Source organism: Pelodiscus sinensis, unplaced genomic scaffold (assembly GCF_049634645.1).
Source record: "Pelodiscus sinensis isolate JC-2024 unplaced genomic scaffold, ASM4963464v1 ctg86, whole genome shotgun sequence".
NCBI lineage: Eukaryota > Metazoa > Chordata > Testudines > Trionychidae > Pelodiscus > Pelodiscus sinensis.
This window is the reverse complement of record NW_027465973.1, coordinates 380203-403189: the sequence shown is the minus strand read 5'-3', so window position 1 is coordinate 403189 and position 22987 is coordinate 380203. Positions and strand designations below refer to the sequence as shown.

The following is a 22987-nucleotide window of genomic DNA, read 5'->3' as shown; positions in this document are numbered from 1 at the left end:
GGTTAGTGTAGGGGGGATCTGGGAGCCAGGACTCCTGGGTTGTCTCCGGGGCTCTGGAAGGGGAGCGGAGTCTAGTGGTTAAAGGGGGGGGGGTTGGCTGCCAGGACTCCATCTCCCTCCATTGGGCTAGTCCCTTGGTGGCCCTGGTCCCAGGCCAGCGCTGGCAGGGTCTTGGCACCAGGCAATTTCCCGTATACAGGGTGTGTGTGGGTGTGTAACATTGGCCAGGCAGTGAAACTGATGGGGGGGGGGGGGCAGAGGCCTGTCCCCTCCGGGGGGCGTCAGCTCCCACCCAGCCCCAGGGCAGGGCCTGGCTGGCTCATGATTGGGGGGGGGGGGGACATGGGGCCTGTCCCCTTGCAGTGGGGGTGGGGCTTGTGCGTTCTATCCCTGCTCCGGGAGGGAAGTGGGGCCTAGTGGTGAGAGCAGGGAGCGGCTGGGAGCCCGGGCGCCTCCATTCTCTCCTGCAGGGGGGTGTCAAGCCAAAGACCGGCGGTGCCTGCGGAGAGGTCGGTTCCCCGCCCCCCCCTTTCCCGCCCGGCCCGGCCCATGCAGGCGCGTTGCAGGCACATGACGGGCCGCAAGGGTGGGGCTGCAACCGAGACCGGCCTGGGAGCCAGGCAGGGGCGGGGCGGGGCGTGGAGCTTAGTGGTTAGAGAGGGGCGGGGCGCCTGGGTTCGCCGCCGGCTCCGGGCGGGGCGTAGGGCCTAGTGGTTAGAGCGGGCGGGGCGGGGCGCCTGGGTTCGCCGCTGGCTCCGGGCGGGGCTAATCAGCGCGTTACTCATTCACTGCGGAGGCTCTTTGCCCCCTGCTGGCGGCCCGGGGTTCAGCGCCATAAGCCCCGCCCCTTCCCAGCGGCCTTTGCTACGCTCTTTACAGCCGGGCGGGGCCGGGCGCAGCAGCTGGTCCGGGCGCAGGGAGCGGCGTGGCCGGGGCAGGTAATTCCCGAGCAGTGCGCCAAGATCGGGCGCTGCAGCCCCCCCCCCCCCCAACCAGCCCCTACCCTGGGGCCGGTGGAAGCTGGTGCCCCCTAGAGAGGCCAGGTCCCTGAGCCAGCCTGTCCCTATCCTGGGTCTGGGTGGAAGCTGGTGCCCCCTAGAGAGGCCAGGTCCCTGCCCCCTGAGCCAGCCTGTCCCTGCCCCGGGTCTGGGTGGGAGCTGGGGCCCCCTAGAGAGGCCAGGTCCCTGCCCTGGGTCTGGGTGGAAGCTGGTGCCCCCTAGAGAGGCCAGGTCCCTGCCTCCTGAGCCAGCCTGTCCCTGCCCTGGGTCTGGGTGGGACCTGGTGCCCCTGGGAGGGGGAAGACCCCTGCCCCACTGCAGGGGGGACAGGCCCTCTGCTAAGTCTCTCTTTGCCTTGCAGGCCCAACTCTGCTGCAGCCATGGAGGGCCAGGGCCCATCCGCGGGGGGGGACCCCCCCGGGGCAGCCCCAGAACCGGGTCCCGACAGGCTGGGGGTGATGGAGCAGGCCCCCGGGATCAACGCCCCCTGCCGCTTCTTCCTGGCGGGTGGTTGCCGCTTCGGGGCCCGCTGCCGGAACCCCCACCCCGGCGCCCCTCCTGCCACTCCGCAGCCCCCCCCAGAGCTCCCCTCCCCCAGCAAGAAGCCCCCCATGAAGACAGCGGGGGACGTCATCTCCCGCATCCTCTGGGATCCTCGGCTGCCGCCGGGCGCGTTCACCGTTGGCCACCTGGACCGGTTCTCCGGCGTGCGGGAGGACCCCTTCACGGCCTTCTCCTGGGAGGACCTGGCCTCGGTGGGGCCAGAGGTGCTCGCGATCCCCCAGCACCGGATCCAGTACTTCAAATACGGCAGCCGCGTGGTGTGGGACAAAGCCAGACGGCTGGACGACGTCTTCGGCTCCACGGGGGGCGGGCGGACCATCCTGGAGGTGTTGGAGGAAGAGGCCGGGCACCAACAGGCAGCGGGCACGGCGGGCGGCGGATTAGCTGGAGGATGCCAGTCGACCCTGGCAGCTGGGGCCGAGGGGCCGCCCGGCGGAGCTGGGGCCGAGGGGCCGCCCGGTGGAGCTGGGGTATCCCAGGGGGCTCTGGAGAGTGAAGAGGAAGAAGAGGAGACGGAGTCAGGAGCCGGGAGCCATCCTCCAGCAGCTCCCCCGCCCTCCTGTCCCACTCACTTCGTGGCCGTGCGCATCACCAGCCCGGAGCTCCGGCAAGCAGTGGCGCAGTTCCAGGAGGCCCTGACCCGAGCCAATCCCGCCGTAGCCCAATTCTGCACCCCGCTGCCCACGCTCCACCTCACCCTCTGCCTCCTCTGGCTGGCCGGCCCTGACGAGATGCAGGCGGCTGTGACCACCCTGCGGGAGCTGCAGCTCGAGCACCGGCGCCTCCTGCCGCCCGCCCCCCTCCTGCGCTTCCGAGGCCTGGCCACTTTCCAGGGCCGTGTGCTGTACGCTGACCCCGGGCCCAGCCCTGAGCTGGTCGGGCTGGCCCACACCCTGGAGCGGGGATTTGCCAGGAAAGGGCTGAGTGTGGTCAAGCTACAGGGCCACGACTGCTTCCACCTCACCGTGGCCAAGATCCCGGCGGGCAGGAAGCCGCGGCCGAGCCTGCCCCTGGAGCTGCCTCCTGCCGAGAAGCTGGGGACCCAGGCGGTGGAGTCGCTGTGTCTGTGCCAGGTGGGCAGGGGCAGACGGACGGACGGGTTCTACTGCACCCTGGTGGAGCTGGATCTGTACTGAGGGGTGCCCCACACCCCTTGCCACACCAGAGCTGGGCTCTTCTACCTCGAAGCCTCCCCAAACTTAGGGGGAACCCAAGGGAAATTCTGGCCTCCTCCCGTCAGGTGGGAGCCAGGCCTCTGGCTTCTACTCCACTGCAGGGAAAAGAGAGGAGTCTACTCCTTCTAGGGGGGCAGTAGAGTTGAGTGGTTAGAGAAGGGGGACAGGGAGCCAGGACTCCTGGCTTTCCTAAACCTAAGCTCCCCATTTCACCTTGCCCATGACCTCCTCCCCCCAGGCAGCAGCCTCTGGGGAGCGACTTCCGGGCAGGATGCAGGGTGTGACTCATGGGATAAGCTGGCAGGGGTGGGCCCTGCCTCTGGGCTGTGAGGCCCAAGCTCCTGCCAGCAGAAGGTAGAGTCCAGCTCAGGTCTGCTCCCCCAGCCCGGCAGGTTTGCACAATGCGATTCTCCCCTCCCCTTGGGATACTGGTTTGTTGTTCAGCAATTGTGTCTCCTCCGTTCTCACTTTTATACCCACCTGGCAGCAGCCAGGGCAACTCAATACCAAATAAATACGGCGCGCGGGCAGGTTTCTCTCTGCCTCTGTGGCCTGGAACGTGCTTTGTCTTGTGTGCACACGGGTAAACTGGCACCTATGGGCTGGTCCCAATAACAAGTTAACCCTTTCCGCCCTCTTGCTAAGGATGCAGGCAGGGAGATACGCAGTTTGCTGGTACTAACAGAGGACTAGACAGTAAGAGCTGCTCTAGCTCAGACAGGAATTAATTCACGGCAGAGGCGGCCTTCTAGAGTTGACTTCAAGATGACTGACAGAGCGAGAAGTTGCCAGATTATCAACCAGAGTTTTATTTAATGTGCTTAACGGGTAGTGGGAATAAAGAAAAAACTCTAACTCTGCCAGCTGCCCATCTCCAGGGAGCAGGGAAGAAGAGTCTTCTAGGACTGCTTTGGGTCTATAGCGGATGTCAAGACTGAAAATTTGGCTACATCTACACTACCAAGTTCTCAGCAAAACAAAATGCTAATGAGGGACTCATTTGCATGAGTCAATCTCATTTGCATATTGTATGCAGATCCAGTTTTGCCCAAAAACAAGAAGTGGGGCTTTTATCTTTTTGCACAAAAAGAAAACGTCCACGCTGCTTGTTTGTGCAAAAACAGATTGGCAGAAAAGATGCAAATGAGATTGTGACTCATGCAAATGAGTCCCTCAGTGTATTTTTTGCTGAGAACTTGTAGTGTAGACATAGTCAAAGAGATCAGCAGGATCCTTGTGTCAGTGTGATCACACTGTTGCTCTCAGGAGTAAGTAGAATAGGGAGTGTGTTTATAAAGAAATTATAATGAACACATTACAAGTTTGTACTAATAGACACTTTGAATTAGGAATTAGATTGATACCTTCATTGTGTCCCTTTTCCCATGTGTGAAATGACTGTGTAGCTCCCAGGGAGGGGGGAGTGAATGGAATGTGAGAGAACACAACTTGGAGGCCCAACAGTTTCAGGGCCCGGACAGTGGAAGAGGGGAGGCAGCTGGAAGACTCAGAGGCGTCACAGTTCCATAAATTGGGCCCAATACAAAGCAGACCGACAGAGGCCACACAGACGGCCTTGGAGTGTTAAGAAACAAGCTCTGTTACAAACAAGACAGCCTTGAAATAACACTGGGAAGGACACACCAACATACAAATGTCAGAGTAAAGAATAACTCCCAGATAACCAGATATTGAGCGGAATGGATGATGATTAAGAGCTGACAAAGCAAAACGCATAGACCCGAACGGGAGAAAAGTCCTATAAACGATGAGAGCATCCTGAACAAATCTCCGGGTCCCGTCAACTTCGGAGAGTGGGTCCGGACCTAGAGAAGCCCCCGTTCCTCCCTCTCGCATGTAACTTGCCTGGCCTGTAAGATGTGAGCAACAGACTGGTAACCTTAAGCAATGACGAAGACTGTGTGTGTGTGTGTGGGGGGGGGGGGCTTGTCTTTATAAAGCATATGCCGCATTTCTACTGTATTCTCAGTAAATGTGGCGTGTTGCCTTTTCCCTGGAAAAAGATCATGTGGGCTTCTTATAACAAGACACCTAATGATGCGGCAAATTGAGCAGAATTCACCGACCAAGCTTAGCACACGGAGGGTTGAGCAAGTCGGGCACCTGGAACCACTTTGTGCCATGTTAGGTACCGCACCTCAATGCCTTTGGAAATACGGTCCCAAGCATTTTGTCAAGGTTACTGTCCAAAGTCCCACAAGCGTCCCCCCAATCCATCCTCAGGAAACAAAGCCAGCAAGAGGCATTTCTGTCTGTGTTTGTCGTTTTTATTAATTTTCAATTTTGAGAAAAATACTCCTCAAAAAAGGAAGTTTCTGGAAAGAAAAAAAAAAGCGTTTGAAATCCAGCAATTCATGCTGCCAAGTGCACATCAGAAAGTTACATATGTCCAACAAAAGAAAGGAAGGGGGAAGGCTCGGAAGGAGAATGAGATGCTAGAGAGACTATAGGAAGAAAGGAAAATAAAAAAAAAGACAAACGGAGAATGAGGAAAGGGGAGGGAATGGATCATTACCAAGTTACCTGTAAAGAAACTGAGGAAAGGCAAAAAATAAATAAAAATCAACTAAACTGAGCATAGACAAAAAAAACTCCAGGACACAGAAACGGTGAAACTTAGACGTGATCAGAAGATTTGCTGGTGACTGGTTGAATCCATTATTGGAAGGACGACCAATTCCTGGCAGCCATGTTGTCTGCATCACCCCACTTTTCACTCTCTCTGCCTTTGGTTCCCCAATTCTTACAAAGTCTTTAAGCAACAGTCTCTGAGGTGGGGTGCTGGCCGATTGCGGCTCGCTCTTTCAAATTTCATTCTCCTCCACTGCTGTTTCAGCTCTTTTTGTTTGTTTTCTCTTTTTTGCCCAGATGTGCCTTTGGGGGTTTTTTGGCGCTCTTTCGAAGGCTGGCCAAAAAGCTCAGAAGCGGGGAGAAAAGAGAAAGAGAAAACTGAGACAACGTTAGTTTCAGATCAAGGTGGAAATATACACAACATCCAACAAAGGATCTACTCTTTAAAAAAAAATTTCAACAAAAGAAAAAGTCACAACCCGACCTGCTGAAGTTTAGAATTAAAAAAAGTAGAAAAGATACTTTACAAAATACAATGAATTTCTCTCCTTATTTACATTATAGAAGGGGGCGGGGGAGTTTCCTGTACAGCATATCCTGAATATATACAGAGAAATCTCATTTCCAAGAAGAGATCAACATTGCACAGAGGAAAGAGTTTCCTTGGCTTTTAAAGTGCCCAGAGGATCTAGACTACAGCTCTCCCGACCGGCCGACTCTGGACGTTCGCTTCCTTTTGCTAAATCTGTTTAATTAGGCAGCCCAGTGAAGCTGCAGGTTTTTCTTTCCTTCCGGAGGTCACTTCCGAGTGCTCCGGGATCGGAGCGGAAGGGAGGGAAAGAGCTGCGTTTCGGACCGGATTCCTCCCGAGACAGTTTGCACGGTTGCGTGGGGGTAGGGGCGGGTCTTCGAACACGCGCGTGCGCAGAGCCGAAGATTGAGGCTGCGCAGGGACGGCGTTCGCACCAGGCGAGGGCATTTTGCTGTGGAGGACGGGTCTCCCCGCCTCAGCCCCCCGGAGAACGATCCGCTGGCAAGAGAGACTAAACAAAAGCATTAGGATTGCATGGGCCCCTGCCCAGCACGCTATGGAGAAGCTGTCCAGCGGCCGGCCGTCTTACCCGCTTCTGTCTGCGGAGGTGCGGGGGGGCCGGGGCGAGGCCGGCAGCACAGAGTGAGCCGCCATTACCCTTTGGCTGCGATTAGAGGGGGTTTGGAGGAGTGGGCTGGGTTAGAAGTTGGCCAGGACTGCTAAGCTCTGCCTGCAGTCAATCTTGGATGCGTCGCTGCTTGTGTACACAAGAGCCAGAGCGGCCAGGAAGAGCTGGCACTCCTCGGCCGTCTCGAAGGCCAGCTCTGACTGAACGTAGGAGACGGGGAGCACCGGGCGGAAACTGAAGGAAACAAAATGAAACAAATAAACAAAACCCACCACAGAACGGGGGGAAAGTGCAACGGGAGGCAGTTTGGGACAAGCACAAATTCAAGAGCCACTTTCCGGACCTCAGCGGAGGGGGAGGTCGGGGGGTGGGGGGGAGAGGAAGAGAAGTAGCCAGTGCAACCTCCACCCCAGATCTGCCCCCAAGCGGCCTGCCCCCTCAGATCTGCATTCCAAACCACTAACCTCCCCACAAGTGGCCTTCTCCTCTAGATCTGCCCCTCACCCAACACCCTGCCCGCCCGGTCCACCCCCATGCGGCCTGTCCCCTCTCTCAATATCTGCCCCACTAGATCTGCCTTCCATGCCTCCCCCAAGCAGCCTGCCCCACTAGATCTGACCCCTATAATGCCCCTCCTGGACCTGACCCTCAAGTAGCCTGCATGCGCACTAACATAAGAGCGGCCAGACTGGGTCAGACCAACAGTCCATCCAGCCCGGTGTCCTGTCTGCCCACAGTGGCCAGTGCCAGATGCCCCAGAGAGGGAACACAACAGGGAATCCTCACATGATCCCTCCCCCGTCACCCACCTCCAGACAAACAGAGGCCAGGGACACCATTCCTGCCACCCTAACTAATAGCCATTGATGGACCTAACCTCCAGGAACCTATCCAGCTCTTTTTTGAACCCTGTTTACGTTCTAACCTTCACCACATCCTCTGGCGAGGAGTTCCACAGGTTGACAATCCCACCCCCAAAGCTCGGATTCCATTCCCTTCCCTTCCCAGATTGGACCCCCAAGCAGCACCCCCCCCCCCCCCCCGAGCTCAAACCCAAAAGGGCTCCGAACCACTAGTGCTCCCACCTCCCAGCACCTACCCGCATCCCAGGTCAAGCAGTGGGGAGCAGATCCACCCACGCTCTTCAGGGGGCTGCCCCCCACACCCCTAAGAGGCAGCATGAGGCCCCTTGTTTCAAGAGCAGGGAAGGTAGCTGCTATCAGGGGCAACCGGACTCTCCATGGAGCAGGGAGACTCTTATGGTGGCCCCAACCCGCTGGCCTCCCTCTCTAGCTTTGCCTCCTCACCCCCACAGGAAGCTTGCCTCCATCCCCTTTGGCAGCAGCCCGGCCCCTCTAAGTGACAGCGCCGGGCCGGAGCGGGGAGGCAGCCCAACCCCCCGCACTCCCTGTGCTGGAAGGGAAACACCGGCGCTTTCCGAACCAGCTGGGGGAAGGGTTCAGATCTGAACTCTGGGGCCACCCTGATCCTGATCTGGGGGGCTGGAGCTGCCAAGCCAGTGAGGCTCCTCCCCCCCAAGTCTCCTCTGGGGGCTACAGCACAGGACCTTGGAGCTGCCTTCCTGTGAATTAATCCTGCCCCCCCCACCATCCGGAAGGTTTGCTGCCAGGCTGCAATCCCCACCCGTCCCACGAAGGTGCTAGCAGCAGCCTTAGCCCATGCACAGCAGGCCGGCCCCAGCTCCCCGCTTCGGAGCGGAGGCAGCATCTGGGCACGGAGCCGACGAGTCACCTACAGGGCCCCCCGCTGCACCCTGGCTCGGTTCTACTTACCTGCCGCAGGGAGACGGCTGGTTAAGATGACGGGTGACCTCCCCCGCCCCCCACCAAGTTAGGCTGCCCCCCCACCCAATCAGGATCCTTCCTACCCCCGCCCTAGCTGGGCCAATCAGATCCAGCTGTACTGTCAGCTGGAGAAGTGACTGGCTGTGCCCCCATTCCGCCAGCAGGGGGCGGGTTAGCGGGCGGGGCGCCCTCCCGGCCTGACATACGTTTTGATCATGGCTTTGAGGGCCGCCTTCCTCTCCCGCTCGGCGAACTTGTCGATGAGGTAGCCAGACATGCACGGCGCCTGGCGGTAGAGCCCAAAGAAGCGGTGGTAGTTGGACAGGGCCCAGGCGGCGCGCAAGGACAGCGCGTGGCCCACGCAGGGGTCTGCCTTCAGCTCCTTGGTCAGGTAGGCCAGCTCCGTGGTGATGTCTGCAGGAGAGGGGAAGGGGGGGGTTATTGTGGCTGGCCCCAGGCTCCCCCCACAGGCCCACTCCCTGCCCTGGGGGCGTGGCAGAGTGGGTCCCGGCTGAGGATGTGAAACGGTGGTTATCTGGCTAGTGGCGGTGCCGATACAATTCGTACGGACCGCACGCTCGGTCCAGAAGGGCCGCTCTCCGGAGCCGCAGTGGGGGAGTCCCAGGAGCCAGCTCGAGCTGGGACTGAGCATTTTAAATGGAGTGAGAGGAGAGCCGCCGGGCTCTTCCGCATTTTAAATGCAGAGACGCAGCGTCCCGGACCAGCACAAGCTGGGACTCCTTGGTCCCGGCTCGCACTAGCCAGCCCAGGCTGCTGCAAACAGGGGCTGCTGCTGGAGCAGCTTCCACCCACCATGGGCTTCCCCTATCTGTCCCCCTACCCCCACCCCCACCGAATCCTTGAGGAACCCTTCACAGCTCACCGTAAGGCACCAGACTGGACCAGGGTGATGGGGGGGCACTTACATGGGCAGCCACTCTAGGCACAGCTCTCTGGGCAAGGGTAGGACTTGAGGGACCCCACCCCAGTGCCAGGCAGCCCCCCTATGGCCAAGGGCGAGGTTGGGGGTGGGGGACACTGCTGAGGCAGAACCTCCATTGTTAGGGAAGAAGGGAGTCGTCCCCCCCCCACTCACCGCCCGAGTTCTTGGTGAAGATGTAATAGAGGATGCGGTAGGCGGTGAATTCCCCCACGTTGCCTGGCAGGTTCTCGGCATAGAGAGACTTGAGCTGGGTCTGGCATTGGTTGAATTCCTCGTGGTCTCCCTGGGAAGAGATGGGAATTCCTATTGCTGGGGCGGCGAGAACTCAGGGGTCCCGGCTTCCAGCCCCCGCTGCTCTAACCACTAGATCCTACTCCCCCCCCCCAACAGCTGGGGATAGAACCCAGGAGTCCCACCGACTGCTCAAGCTCACTTGTCCGTTTTGCACCCCCCCCCCGACCTCTGGCCCATTCTACTTCACCTCCCCCCCCCCCCCCACGCAGGGGGTTTCTGACACAGCCGGTCCCCCCCAACTCCCGACAGCTCCCTCCAGCAACCCAGCTCCTCCTCACCTTCTCCAGCGCTATCCGGGCGTGGGTCTCATACACCTCCACCGTGAACTCCGTGCGGATGCCCTGTACCTGCACGGGGCAGAGGAGAGGGGTCACTTTGGGAGCCCCACGGGACGGTCTACCACCTGCGTTATCAGGCCAGGTTCAATCCCAACTCCCCTTGCAGCGAGCACCCTGCCACCAGACGGTCCCGCAGAGCCGCTTCTCCTGTGCCGAGTGCGGAAGTCGGGGGTGGGGGGGCTCCTGGTAACCTGGCTGATGGAGCAGCTTCCGCCCGATAGTTCTGGCCAGCTGCTCCATTGGCCACAGCCGCCAACAGAGCAAAGCAGCTGCACTCAGCAGCCCCCGAGAGCGAGGAGTTAACCCTGGGGAGCCGAGGGCCGGGAGGAAGAGGCTGAACACACAACAGTGATGCGGTAACGCAGGAGACCACCTGCCCTGGAAGTGACAACTCCTCTCCCAACTCAAGACAGGAAGTGGCTGGGGTGTCACAGCCAGCAAGGGGTACAGCTGGACAGAGGACCCAGGGGTGCCGGCTCTCAGCCCCTCTGCTCTAACCACTGGACCCCAGTCTCCCCCCCGCAGTCCCAAGCTGCACCGTATCTAGCCACGTGGGGCCTGTCTATCCGGCGGAGCTGACCGACCCGACGACAGCAGGACTCCGATCTGGGAGCCATTCGCTCTGCTTGCAAAGCGGCTGGATCCCCCCGCAAAGGAGCCCTTTGAGGACACTAGAGATGCACAGTCTTAAGGAGGGGCCTCTGCCCAGACCCGGTTTGCAGCTCAGCCCCCCCCCCCCCCCCGGGCTCCCCCCACGGCTGCCTGCGACCGGGAGAGGGGCAGGCAGCTCACCGTGAGATCCTGCCGGATGGATTTCATCTGCTCGCACGCAAAGGCGTAATCCTGCTTCTCCTTCCAGTGCGACTTCACCATGGAAAGGGATTTCTTCAGCACCTGGGGAGGCAGAGGGCCGGGTCAGCAGGGGACAGAAGTGGCTGTGTCCTCGCTGGAAAGGATGGGTCAGAGCCCCGGCTCGTCACAGGGAGCAGTGTGCCGGGCCCAGGGCTTCGTGCGACAGCAGGCTGGCCGCAGGCTGATTGGTGCTTTGCATGGGTTGCCTTTGGGGGAGGCGCATAGTGCGAGCGGCTGCCCAGACCCCAATCCAACCTCAGCCCCCCCCATGGGCTGCCCCCAGCTGAGATCTGGGGCCCACCACCGCCCTCTCCCTCCCCATACAGATCCCACCCAGACCCGGGATGCTGTTGCACTCCCTGACCTAAGCCAATCCCCTCAGGGCTCCCTGGGACACCAGACGCCCCCCCGGCTCCGACACAAACCTGCCAGGCAAAATTAGGGGCTCCCCGTCACGCTGCCCAGGCCACAGCTTAGACCAGAGGCCCAGCGTCCGGATGTGGCCTAGACAGAGTCCCCCATGCTGGAGAACTGCACAAAGCCTGGGAGGGGAAACTGAGGCCGGGAGCAGGGAAGTAATTTGCCCCCTCAGGCATGCTGGACCCAATCGGGTGCACAGTCCCTGCCAGAGATTAGCTCCTCCCCTTGCCCGGTGCCCCTGTAGCTGTGGTCCGAGCTGGGGTCCCAGCCTGCGGGAGGCTCGGGGCGGCTGGCTGGCACTCACCGGGACGGGCCGGACGGTGGAGGGGTCCGGGGCGCAGGTGAGCCGCAGGTAGTGCTTGGTGATCTCCTGACAGGTGCCCAGGATCTTCAGCTCGTTCCAGTCCAGGCTCTCCGAGCCGGCGGGGTCCAGGCTGTTGATGGACAGGATGAGGGGCTCCAGGCGCAGCTTCTTGGCGTGGCCGTGCTGGAAGCGGGCCGCCCGCCGCTGCTTCTTGAACTCCTTCTCGGGGTCCTCGTAGTCCATGGCGTTCCGCCGGCGGTTGCGCTTCGAGGGGCCCTGGTCGTGCCTGAAAGGGACACGCGGGCGGCTCAGCTCAGCAGCCGGGGGACAGTGGACTCGCACAGGGTCAGAACCCAGGAGTCCTGGTGCCCCCCTCCCCCCCGACCACTAGAGCACCCCCCTCCCAGAGCCGGTCCGGAACCCAGGAGTCCTAATGACCCCCCCCCCCCCCCCCGATCACTAGAGCACGCCCCTCCCAGAGCCGGTCCAGAACCCAGGAGTCCTAGTGACCCCCCCGATCACTAGAGCACCCCCCTCCCAGAGCTGGTCCCCGCATCGAGGTTCTATCCTTGCTTCTTTGCACAGCAACAGCTTAGCCCCCAAGTCCCCCATTAACTAAGCCCCCTCCCCACCCCACTTCCTGCCCGTACCTTTTACCCCTCTGCATCCTCATCCGGCCCCGCTCCATGTGTCCCCCTCGGCCCCGGTTTTTCGGCACGTTCCTGCGGTTGGCCACACGACTCTCGTTGCCCGAGTAGGAGCTGTCGGAGTCCGAATGGGAATCGCTGCCGAAAGAGGCACAGTTAGTGGGCAGCCTCTCGGCCCTGCCCCCAGCAACCCTGGGGCCCCTCCCCTGAAATCTGGCAGGGGCTAAGGGCTCTTCCCCAGCGCCTGCCCCCATTCTCCTGGTAGGGGGGGGAGCGAGGACCCCTCAGGAGGAGAAGCTCAGGGCTGCTCGCAGAGCTGTGGGCTCAGGCTCTCTGCAGACTCAGGCAGTCGCACTTGGATCCCATTTCCAATATGGTCTCCCCTCCTGTCCGGGCAGCGGGTTAACTTGGTTTCTGACGCCCTGCGGGGGGCCCGGGGGCTGAGCTGGGCTGGGGACAGGGCCGCCAGGCTTGGCTGGGCCCCTTAGTCCCACGTTTAACACCATCAGGTCCTCAGAGTCTAGCGAGAGCTCCCTGATCTCAGCCCCCTTGCACCCTGGCATGAGTACCGGCTCCCCGAGGCCCGGCTGGGCAGGCCTGGCCCTGCTGCCCCTACCTGCGCCGGAAGCGGCGGCCGGGCGAGCGTGAGGACGAGCGGGAGCGGGACCCGGCGCTGGAGGACGAGCTGTTCTCCTTCATGAAGACGTTGCGGTTCCCGAATTTGGTGGGGAAGCTGCTGCTGCCTCGGGCCCGCCCGGCCCCGCCGCCCCCCCCACGCTGGGACTGGGAGCCTATCGCGCTGCCCGCCCCGCTGCCCCTCTGCTGCTGCTGCTGCTGCTGCTGCGACAGGCCGGAGGGCACGGAGCCCCGGGGGGCATGGAGAGAAGACACCTCCCAGCGCTTCTTCTTGGGGCTCTCCGCCATGCTGTCCCTGCCCAGGCTGGAGGGGAGAGCGGGTGTTATGAGACAGGCCGCCGGGCGTCAGAGCATCACTGGCGTTCGCTGAGGCAGCCTCAGCCACCAGCTCTTGCCTGAGCCGCGAAAACCCCACAAATCCCGACTCAGCCCCCTCCCGACCCCCGTCCCGCCGGCAGGGGGGCTCACCCCGGCAGCGGCTCCCTGCTCCAGTCGATGGTGTAGGCCGTGCCGTCCTGCAGCCTGGCTTGCAGCACCTCCTTCAGCAGCTTCTCCGTCCGGTCCTTGTCCTCCTCCGACTCGCAGGCGGTGAAGCAGCGCTGCACGTACTCCTTCATGTCCTGGGGCCAGTCCTCCGGCTTGCCAGCCGACGAGCTGCGGGAAGGACAATGGAAGCCGGACGTTAGAGGCCTGGCACGAGCCACTGAAGGAGGGTTTGGGATGGGAGAGAAAGGCCTGCGGTCCAGGGCGTAGACCGATCCCCAGCTGATGGGCAAACCAGGGACAGATCAGTTAGGTGTTTCCAGAAGACACAGGAAGTATTGACGCCATTGGACAAGCCCCCTGCTGAAATCCTGCGTCCCATTTGATGCCCCCATGGATTTCCCGTCCCCTCCCATAGATTCCACAGCCGGAAGGCACCTTTGGACTGAGAACTCCCTGGAAATAACTCCAGGAAGAGGAATCTAAGTCAGACCGGGGGCTGAGACGAGTTGCTAGGACAATCAGAGGGGAGGAGAGCTGGCCCACAGAGTTCAGGGGCAGCGGTGGGATTCTATTTCGGAGCACTCACACCCCGCCCTGCACGGCCTCTGCCTTTGCCGGTGGGCCCCAGGCGTGACGGACGGACGGCGCGGCCGGGCAGCGAGACACGTACCCTTGGTTGTGATGTTTCTCCGAGTTCTGCTGCGGCCCAAAGTTGCTGTGCTGGTCTGAGGGACCGAAGTTCTGGTTCGTTAGCACAAAGGGGCGTTTCTGGATGTTGAATTTCAGGCCGCCGGCTCCAGGGGCGTCTGTGGAGACCAGAGAGAGGTTTACTGGATAGCTCGAAGCAGGAAGGGAATTCTGAGTTTACTGAATCCTTGGGCTAGAGGGACTCACTTGAGAAGACACCCCCAAACTACATTTGATTTAAGCCAAACACACACCCTCTCTCCGATTTTACTTGGAACCCTCTCCTTCAATTCCTGTCTGGAACAGCTATGTCGTCTTTGTCGTGCTGATGCCAGAACACATACCCTATCCCTGCGGAACCCCGGTATAAACAGCCCTGCATCCCACCCCAGAAGTGGCTGCATCAGCTGAAGGACCCCGGAAAGCCAGTTCCGTGCCCCACCCCAGGGGACTGCATTCAAGCACAGGGCAAGCAACCCTGAGGTCTCCGAGGGGAGGGGAAGGCTTGGCTTGGAGAAGGCAGAAGGCGAACATGTATTATACCCCTTAGAGGAAAGTCTCCACCGCAGAGCGCCCCCCCGTGGTGGGGAGGGGAATTTCCACCGTTTTACAGACAAGGGAATGAGTCCGAGGCGGGGCTACGGGTTTGTGATGTCTGTTTCTTAGCACACATGCGCATCGCCAGACTCCACAAGTGAGGCCGGGCCCCCACGACTCTCTCATCCGCCCCCAGCAAAGGGTGAGCGACGGGAACCATGTCAAGAGCTGGCGCGCTGCAGGACAGCTTTGTGCTGCCAGCTGGTCCGAGTCAGCGGCGCGAGCAGACGCGAGGACCGGAGCCGGCGAGTGACATGGCATTCTTACTCGGGATGTTAACGGTTAACCGGTAAGTCTCACCCTTAACAGGCGAGGCTTACCAGTTATGATTAACCGGTGGGGGCTGGGGCAGTCCCCCACCCGCCCTGGGCAAGGGGCTTCTCCAACCCTGCAGGGCGTACTGTGGGTAGGGTCGGAGCAGCCTTTGTCCGCAGTTGGCGGCACCCGCTCTAGCCATCCCTCATGCAGTCGGTTAACGGGTTAAACGTAACACGTAGCCAGTTAACTAATGAAACGGGATCGTACATCTCTCCTTGTGACAGTCATTCATGAGAGCCGTGCGCCAAGAGCTGGCTACGGGCGGTGACCATGAGCCCGGGAGAGCCAAGCACCCGCCTCCCTGTTCCAGCCCTCTTCCTGCTTTAACCCCCAGAGCCGGGCACAGAACCTGCAAGTCTTAGCTGCCTGCTCAAACCACTAGTCTGCACTTTGCTGCCTTCCCGCCCCCTTCCCCCTGTTCTAACCCACCAGACTGAGCACCCAGGAGTCCTAGTTCCCAGCCCCACTCTAACCCGGGCCAGACTCACGTTTCATGCGGTTCCACAGCTGCTGCCCCTTCTTGGGCTTGGGCCCCTCGGCGTAGGCATGCTGGTTGTAGGAGGCACCCGAGTTCTGCTGCAGGTGCTGGTTCCCGGACGGGCTGCCCTGCTGCTGGCCCATGCTGCCCATGGGGTGGCCGGCATGCTGCGGAGGTGGCTGAGGTGGGTTGGAGGCGGCCATCTGCTGCTGCTGGTTGGGGTAGCCCATGCCGTCCTCCATGCCAGGCACTGGGGGCTGGAAGGGAGAGACAGACACGCTCAGCGGAAAGTGGCACATGCCTGCCCTAGACAGGCGTCAAGGCCCAGTGAGAAGCAGATGAGTAGATAAACTGTGCCCCCCCATTCCAGATGGGCCGGGTGGGAGGGGGGGAGGAGAGAACAGCCTGTTGTCTTAAGAATCGGGGCAGCCAAGGGTTACAAAGCCCTGACTCAAGAAAAGTCTGTCGCTCAGTTTCTTGCCTGCTGTCACACAACCAGTAGTTAGCAGTGCTGACACTCGGCCCCTACCTGTTACGGCTCCTTCCCCACTCTGGCACGATACATGCAGGAGTGGTGGCCAGCAATTACCCCAAAACCTTATCTACCAGGCTTTGGTATAAAACTTCCCCCCAAAATCTTAAAAACCTAGATTTTGGGAATAAGACTTCCGCTGCCACCACCCAAATTAAAAAAGAAACCAGGGGAGAGACCATTTGGGAAAATCGCACCCCTAAAGTAAAAAGCAGGACACTACCATCAACCAAAAGGAAAAGAGAAAACTTTTATTAGCACCACAACATTCCAGATGGAACCTCCATGGGCCTAGAACTTAGTTACAAGGAAAAGCCGAACATCTTTTAAAAAGTGCACAGGCAGCAGATCCCTACCCAAACCATAACACAATGAAACCTAATGGATTTATCTAAACTTTACCCCACTTACAGAAAGTGAAGGAAGAGTCTTTTCTTGGAGGGAGACATAGTGTCTGTCCCCCTCAATAGCTGGAGAGAACTGCCCAGAACAAAGGAGGGAAAAACCAAAATTCCTTGGTCCCAGTTTGAAATTCCTACCTACACTCCTATTGGCTACTCCACCTGGCTAGGTAAAGGACATAGTTAACCCGAGTCCCCAGGCTGCTGGCTAACCCTCATGATCATAATACGACCCCACCCCATTTCCAGAGCTGGGAGATAGCACCCAGTCCCTCCTGCTTTAGCCACTAGACCCCACGCCCCTCTCACAGCCGGGGAAAGTCCCAGATCCCAGCCCCTCGCTATAACATTCTTGCCAAGATCTTCACACAGAACCCAGTCAGCTCTCACTCCTGGCCCCTACTGCCCCAACCCTCAGGGATCCTTGTGCCAAAGCCTCTTCTAACCACTAGCCCACAATCCTGATGCGAATCCTGGCCCCAGGGGGAGCAGAGAAGCGAGCGCGGTCCAGAAGGCCTGGCAGCAGGACCCCTGAGCATTCAGACCTACCTGATTCATGTTCCCTTGGTGCTGGCCCGGAGCTGGCGGCTGCTGGGCTGCCGAAGAGGAATACGACCCTGCGACCCCATATTGGCCGGGGAAGCTGTAGCCTGGGTAGACATTCTGCAGAGACGAGCCAAGCCCCACAGAGCCGCATCAGTGCACTGCACTTTGCAAGTGTTTAACAAATGCTGGCTAAACCCCCTCCCCCCCCCCATCACCCCTGCCATTAAAATCCCCCCCCCCCCCCCCAAGCACCTCCCATTGGCTGCTCCCCACCCCAGCTCTTGCCAAGAGATCCCGAACACAGGGCAGTGGGTAAATCGCTCACCATTGGGTAACAGTAATTGTAGGGATATCCGAAGTTGTACGGCTGGTACCACTGGTAATACTGCTGCAGCGCGTTTGGGTCTCCTTGCTGGGATGCATACTGCAGAGAAACATACAGGAGCATCACAACGGGCGGTGAGAAGGGAGCATGACCTGGACCTGAGCCCCACTAGTCCCCCACTGGCTATCCCAGTGTGCACCGCACCAGGTAGCAGACAGCAGCAAACCAGGTTTTTCCCAGCATGCACCGACATACAAGAAGGTCGTGCGGGCACATAACAAGACTGAGTTTAAAACCAGCATGTGGACACAACCCAACCCCTTCGGCCAACAGAGCAGACGCTCACTGGGTGCCGGGACCATCTTTTCGTTCTGGGTTTGTACAGAAGCTCGCGCAACAGGGCTCGGCGCCTCGGCTGGGGCTTCCGAGGGCGGCAGCAGCGTAGAATAAATAAGAGCAAATAAGTATAATTGGCAGGGCATAAAATGTAGTCTGCTGAAGGGATCGACCAGATGGTGGCCCTGCCATGCTTGGCATTGGCCCTGCCCTCGAAAGCTTTAAAATCAAAATCTAAAGAGAGGCAGAGGAAGGGGACGGGAGAAGTGACTTCTCCAGATTCACCCGTCCAAGCCAGGTCTCCCACGGTCTAAGCCCATGCTCGGTTGACCAGCCCTCACTGCCCCGTAACGAACTAAGCGCAATGGCATGGAAATTCACGTTTTAACCCTTCTCTTGGGCACTGGGGCCAGGTAAGATTTCCCCGCATGCTGGTGCTCAGATGAGGACCCCATGAAAAAGCGGGGGGCCTGTTACCTGCGTATTAGCTGGTCCATTGTTGGAGGCCTTGCTGGTCCCAGAGGCAGCATTGGCTTTGCTGATACTAGCCAGCGCCTGCCTGGCTTTCTCCCACTCAGGGTTCTCATGCGCTGGCCCCTCCATGTTGTTCTCCCGGGTGGCGCTGTTCCCTAGATTGTACTGGGGAGCCCTGGATGGATCAAGAGAAAGCCGAGGGTTAAGCTTGGAGTCTGGGCACATGAATCCCTCTGCCCTGACTGCAAAGGTAAAGGTTAGCCAGATGCAGCCAGGGTTAAAGCAAGCTGCAGCTTAAGCTAGGTCTGAGCAGAAAGGAGGCAGGAGTGCCACCCAGAGGATAAACAGAGCCATTCTCTCTTCATTCATGTATTCGTGAGTCTCCCTGCTTCACATACCTTCACTCACCGCCGTGCCCCCTCCTCCACTCTAGGATCGCCTGCTAACACAGCGCAACCTCTTAGTCATCATATGACACTCACCATCTCTTAAGCACCGCACAATCTTAATGCGTCTACCCCCCCGGCAGCCCCTCACCATCCTCATGCTACAGAGAGGAAACTGAGGCACAGAGAGGCGGGCGTGGGGGAAGGACCCCTAATCACTAGGTCCATGCTTCTCTGGAAGTCGTGTCTCCATCACCCCATAGTTAAATCCAATATGGAATCTGGCCTGCCCTGAAAGAGGTGCACTCTTAACAAGCCACACCAGTCTCACCTGGGCTATTTCACAGACACAAACAAGCTTGCACCTTTACAGGTGAGTCAGAGGGCAATGTTACAGTGTGCGTTGTGACTCTGGCCCCCTCCCCTGCATTTTATCCCTTAATCCACCAGCTTCCAGAGCTATTCTCTGCATCACACCTGAGTGGCTTTCAAATAACTGTCACTTTAGTTCTTTAAAAAAAATAAAGGAGCCTCTAAAATAAAAAGAAAAAAGTAGCAACATGTTCCCCACTCCGAGATTACCCCGCTTATTTGAAGTTGTCCAATATTTAGCAAGCACCCAGGCTTAGAAAACACCCAGCTGAACTATGAAAACAACTCTGCAAAGTCATCTTGCTTGGCCAGGGAGAGGCTATTTTAAGGAAGTTGTCTAGACCGCCCCTGAACTGATCAGATTTCATGGCAATTGTGTGTCTCCTTCTGCTTCTAAGGCAAGCTCCTAAAGGGTTTGTGTTAGAAATTTGTGCCTTATCTACCCAGTTCTTTCCTGGAAGACTTCAGGGCTGACTGGAGAACAGGGTGGATAAAAATCAGATTTATAATTATTTAAATGTTAGTAAGATTTTCTTTAAAAAAAAGTTTAGAGTGAAATCTGAATTTAATACAAGATATGCCAGGCCTAAAGTAACTAAATACAATTTGTGACTTAACGAGCTTATATCAAGAAACCTCAGTGTGTTACAGCCTGCTTTTCTACATAAAGATGTTTTCCGCCAGATTCTAACTTTTTATGTCACACTTCATATACATATGGCACAATAGTAGCACAAAAGCAAAATCTCATTCACCTTTTCTTAACATACTAAAAGTGTACAATTTAACAATCTGAAAATATGAAGCTCTATAACAGTTTAAATAAGTGTCTATAGCTATACTGTAACAAACCACTGTAAAGGTACTGTTATTTGTAAATCTACATTTTAATGGCTCTATCGACCAGTGAGAATACACCTGTCATAAGTACAAAATGAAAAAGTTAATTTAAAATCGAGGGTTTAACAGGAGGCATTCCAATTAGCGATTCCAATCATGATTTAGATTCAATCCCCCAGCTGGAGAACTGGCAGGATTATGACATCACAGGTATGGAGACAGTACAAAGGTTTGCATTCCGTTCTGTACACTTCCTGTTCTGCGTTTGCAAAGCGCCTAACGCAACAGGTCTCAAAGCAATGCAACCTGTTGCTTCACTTGTCACTGTAACTTGGTCTGACTGAAGTCAATGGGACTAAATGACATAAGGAGAGAGGGAAGATTGCCAGACAATCTCTCCATCACTGATACGACAGAGAACTGATTGTTAGGAGAAAAGATTCTGAGTCTTTATCCAACATGTCAGTCTCTGTCTGTCTCTCTGGTTTTGACCCACATTCCCTAGACCAAGGCAGCACAAAACCCAATGGCTGGAAGATAAAGCCAAACCAATTAGAAATGCAGCATTCCTCACAGACGGACAGACGGGGTTTGCTAATCTATGGCTCCCTTGCTTACCACATCAACCTTCCCCCTCCCCCCCCCAAAAAAACATTGAGATTTACCTGATTAATGGCAAAACAGTTGCATATATCACAAAGACAAAAAAACAAAACCACCCTCAGTTTTCCTCCTGTCCCCAGCAATCTTTAAACCCTGCCACATTCTAGTAAGCAGCAAAATGATTCACACACAGTTCTGAAGCTTTTTAAAAAAAACTAAAAATTGTCACTTCCACCCCAAGAGGCCCAATCCCGCAATGAGCTCATCAAGGGCCCCTCCAACAAAGTTGACAGGGGACCCGCGTGGGCCAAATGGTCTTGCCTGTGAAGAATCTGTTGCAGGACTGGAAGTCAGAACTTTACCGTGCTAAACCCAGCACACAAATCATGAATATTACACTCAGTACCAAAGTCGGTCAAATAACGTATTAGACTAACATTAATTTGACAGATTCTCCTACTAAGGCTAAGCCCTTCACTTAAATGTTTTTGACAGAAAAACCTCCCCCTAAAATAAAGTGGTCTGTGGATTTCACCTAAAAGGTTTGTATGGCCATTCTTGATGAGCCTTTTAATCTGCTTCTGGTTTATAGTCATTCTGATTGGCTCTTTCAGATGCGTGCTCAGGCTTTTATCCCCACACCATTAGTGCTAAAACACACTTCAACATACAGAAGCATTTAAAGGATGTTCATCCAGCTACACTACTCACACCTGACATATAGAAGCAGCTTAGGTGCAGCAGTTTAAAGGCTTGTTTACAGACAAAAGCTTTGATACCAGTATAATTTATGTTAAATTGTGGTTATTTGGCTAATTATGTAGTCGACACCATTTGTTGATAAGGGAGCGGCTCTGCAGAGCTGCAGTGGGGGTAGCTCTTGTGCCTGCTGGGGCTCTGCATTTTAAACAGTAAGAGCTGCCAGGCTCTTACATTTAGAAGGCAGAGCCGCAGTGGTCCGGAGCCAGCATAAGCCAGGACTGCTCAATCCCAGCCCCAGGAGCCACCTGCACTTGAAATGTACAGGTGGCCCCCGACTTGCGATGCGATTGGTTCCTGGGGAATCGTTACAAGTCGGGGGCGTCATAACTTGAACCCTCATTTACAATAGGTGCCAAGCGCAGTTGTAAATGCTGGCCAAGGACTAAGTCGGGGTTCTTCAGCCCCTTCTGCACTTAAAAAAATGGTTGTAAGCACAGGGGTCGTGACTCGGGCGGTCGGAAGTCGGGGCTTTCCTGTAGCAAGAGCCGCTGAGCCCTTATTGCATTTTAAATGCAGAGGCGCAGTGGTCCCGGATTGGTGTGAGCCGGGCCTGCTCGATCCCAGCTCGCTGCAGCCGCGAGCAGGGGCTGCTCCAGCAGCAGCCAGAGCAACCTCTGAAAGAGGCAGCAGTGGGGAAATAGGGGACAAGTGGCACTGCAGAGATGGTGCTTTTAAGCTGGTAACACCCAGCACCAGTTTGTTTCCCCTCCACCCTGTTGCTGCCTCTCATACAGAGGCAGTGAAGGAGGGAGAGCAAGTAGTGGAGTACTCCATTCAACTACCCAATAAGCTTATCCGGTAGTCGAGCAGTCGATACTTGCTTACATCCCTAATTAAAATCCAGCGCATAAATCTTCCCCAGAGTGGATGAAACTATCAAGGTGCTCATAAAAGTACAGATTATTCTCATGAGGGAAATCAGCTTTACTGGTAGGCTTTTATACTGGCCCAACTACATCCACTCTAGAGGGGTATACTGGTATAACTATTTCAAAGCAATACCTCTAACTGAAAAAGCTATACTAGTACAAAGTCTGTGTGGCTTAACCCACTAGCCTACCCCCACACAACATTTCATCACCCCATTTTCAAATGCCTTAAAAAATGGGCTTGTCTATGGTGCAGTAGAAAAAGAGTCCCCGCAGCACAGATAAGTCTAGCCTTAAGGAGTAAAGAACCCTTCCAAGACATTTAAAATTACAGGTACAGGAGATGAGGGTGATTGCACTGCTACTAGCTGTTGCTTCAGAGGAAAGAGCACAGACAACCACAATGTACAGAGAACAAGGATCTGTTCCTGTCCCATCTGAGTCACTAGTTTATGCTCTGAAAAAGAAGATTCCTTTGTCACTATTTGGTGACATGCTGATCCAGCCTGCTGACTAAGACATGTGGCAGCCTGGGAGAATGAGAGCTTAGTTTGCTTTGGCCCATGAATCTGGGCTTTTGTCAAAGGAACGCCGTCATTACTAGGGAGCCAATTCACTGCTCCCCTCTACTCCCCTTCCCCGCCAAAGTCAACCTGAAGCAGCAGCAGATTAACCAGCGACCTCTACAGCCCCCACCCAAGCACCCAAAATGCAATGATCACCATTCAGGAGATCGCTGGTCGCCTAGGTTGGTCGCCATCGTTCCGTCGCTGGAGGTGGAAAAGCTGGGATTATAGCAGTGGCCCCTGCGCCCGGCTCCGTAGACACACCGTGTGGGGTCGCCGGGTGCAAAGTCACAGCACCCCGAACAGTCTGTGCCTCCTGGGCGTATGGCCGGGCAGGAATCCAGGGGTGCCCCCCTTCGCTCTGTATCGGTGGGGGGGCGGCTCAGCCTCCTGGGTGCGGGCGGGCGAGAACTCGGGGGGCCCGGCCCCACGCTCCAGGGCAGGAAACAGGAGGCCCTTCGGGTCAGGATGGGGAGCGCTCGGCGGCTCCCCCTTGAGTCAGTCTTCTCGGGGGTACAGACCCGCTGCGGGGCCCCCACCTTCCCCTTGCGCCTCAGGCCCCGGTTACGGCCCCTCTCAGCCCCCCCCAACGTCCGCACCAGGCTCCCCTAGGCCGCGGCCTCCCCCCCCCGCAGCTTTTCAGCCCCCCCCGGCTCCTCCAAGCCTTAAGGGCCGGGCCCC

General features: G+C 57.4%; 2 protein-coding genes across 3 annotated transcripts; one reads left to right on the top strand and one right to left on the bottom strand.

The window, feature by feature from the left end:
- The first annotated feature begins 732 nt into the window (after positions 1–732).
- On the top strand, positions 733–5760 carry LENG9 (leukocyte receptor cluster member 9). 2 transcript variants are annotated; one of them, XM_075917467.1, is made up of 3 exons: positions 733–938; positions 1360–2635; positions 5627–5760. In XM_075917467.1, the coding sequence occupies exons 2-3, from the start codon at positions 1379–1381 to the stop codon at positions 5720–5722; spliced, it is 1353 nt and encodes a 450-aa protein (XP_075773582.1). In that variant the 5' UTR covers positions 733–938; positions 1360–1378; the 3' UTR covers positions 5723–5760. The 2 variants fall into 2 exon arrangements, with proteins under 2 accessions (XP_075773582.1, XP_075773583.1); XM_075917468.1 differs by lacking the exon at positions 5627–5760 and having other exon boundaries at positions 735–938; positions 1360–3566.
- LENG8 (leukocyte receptor cluster member 8) lies at positions 5004–22987 on the bottom strand. The gene is made up of 15 exons (XM_075917466.1): positions 22463–22987; positions 17912–18083; positions 17099–17197; positions 16777–16890; positions 15305–15551; positions 13885–14020; positions 13197–13382; positions 12709–13032; positions 12096–12230; positions 11446–11731; positions 10662–10763; positions 9810–9878; positions 9391–9520; positions 8501–8708; positions 5004–6723 (listed from the first exon to the last, which is right to left on the bottom strand). Exons 1-15 carry the CDS (start codon positions 22498–22500, stop codon positions 6561–6563), a joined length of 2409 nt encoding a protein of 802 aa, XP_075773581.1. The 5' UTR covers positions 22501–22987; the 3' UTR covers positions 5004–6560.

What these genes read in the sequence shown, in the direction of transcription:
- LENG9 (XM_075917467.1), top strand. Translation starts at nt 1,379, where the DNA reads ATGGAGGGCCAGGGCCCATCCGCGGGGGGGGACCCCCCCGGGGCAGCC. An exon ending in AGTCGCTGTGTCTGTGCCAG is followed by an intron (nt 2,636 to 5,626) that starts GTGGGCAGGGGC and finishes TTTTTTGCCCAG; the next exon opens with ATGTGCCTTTGGGGGTTTTT.
- LENG8 (XM_075917466.1), bottom strand. Translation starts at nt 22,500, where the DNA reads ATGGCGACCAACCTAGGCGACCAGCGATCTCCTGAATG. An exon ending in ACAATTACTGTTACCCAATG is followed by an intron (nt 16,891 to 17,098) that starts GTGAGCGATTTA and finishes TCGTCTCTGCAG; the next exon opens with AATGTCTACCCAGGCTACAG. An exon ending in CCACCGTCCGGCCCGTCCCG is followed by an intron (nt 10,764 to 11,445) that starts GTGAGTGCCAGC and finishes CTGCCTCCCCAG; the next exon opens with GTGCTGAAGAAATCCCTTTC.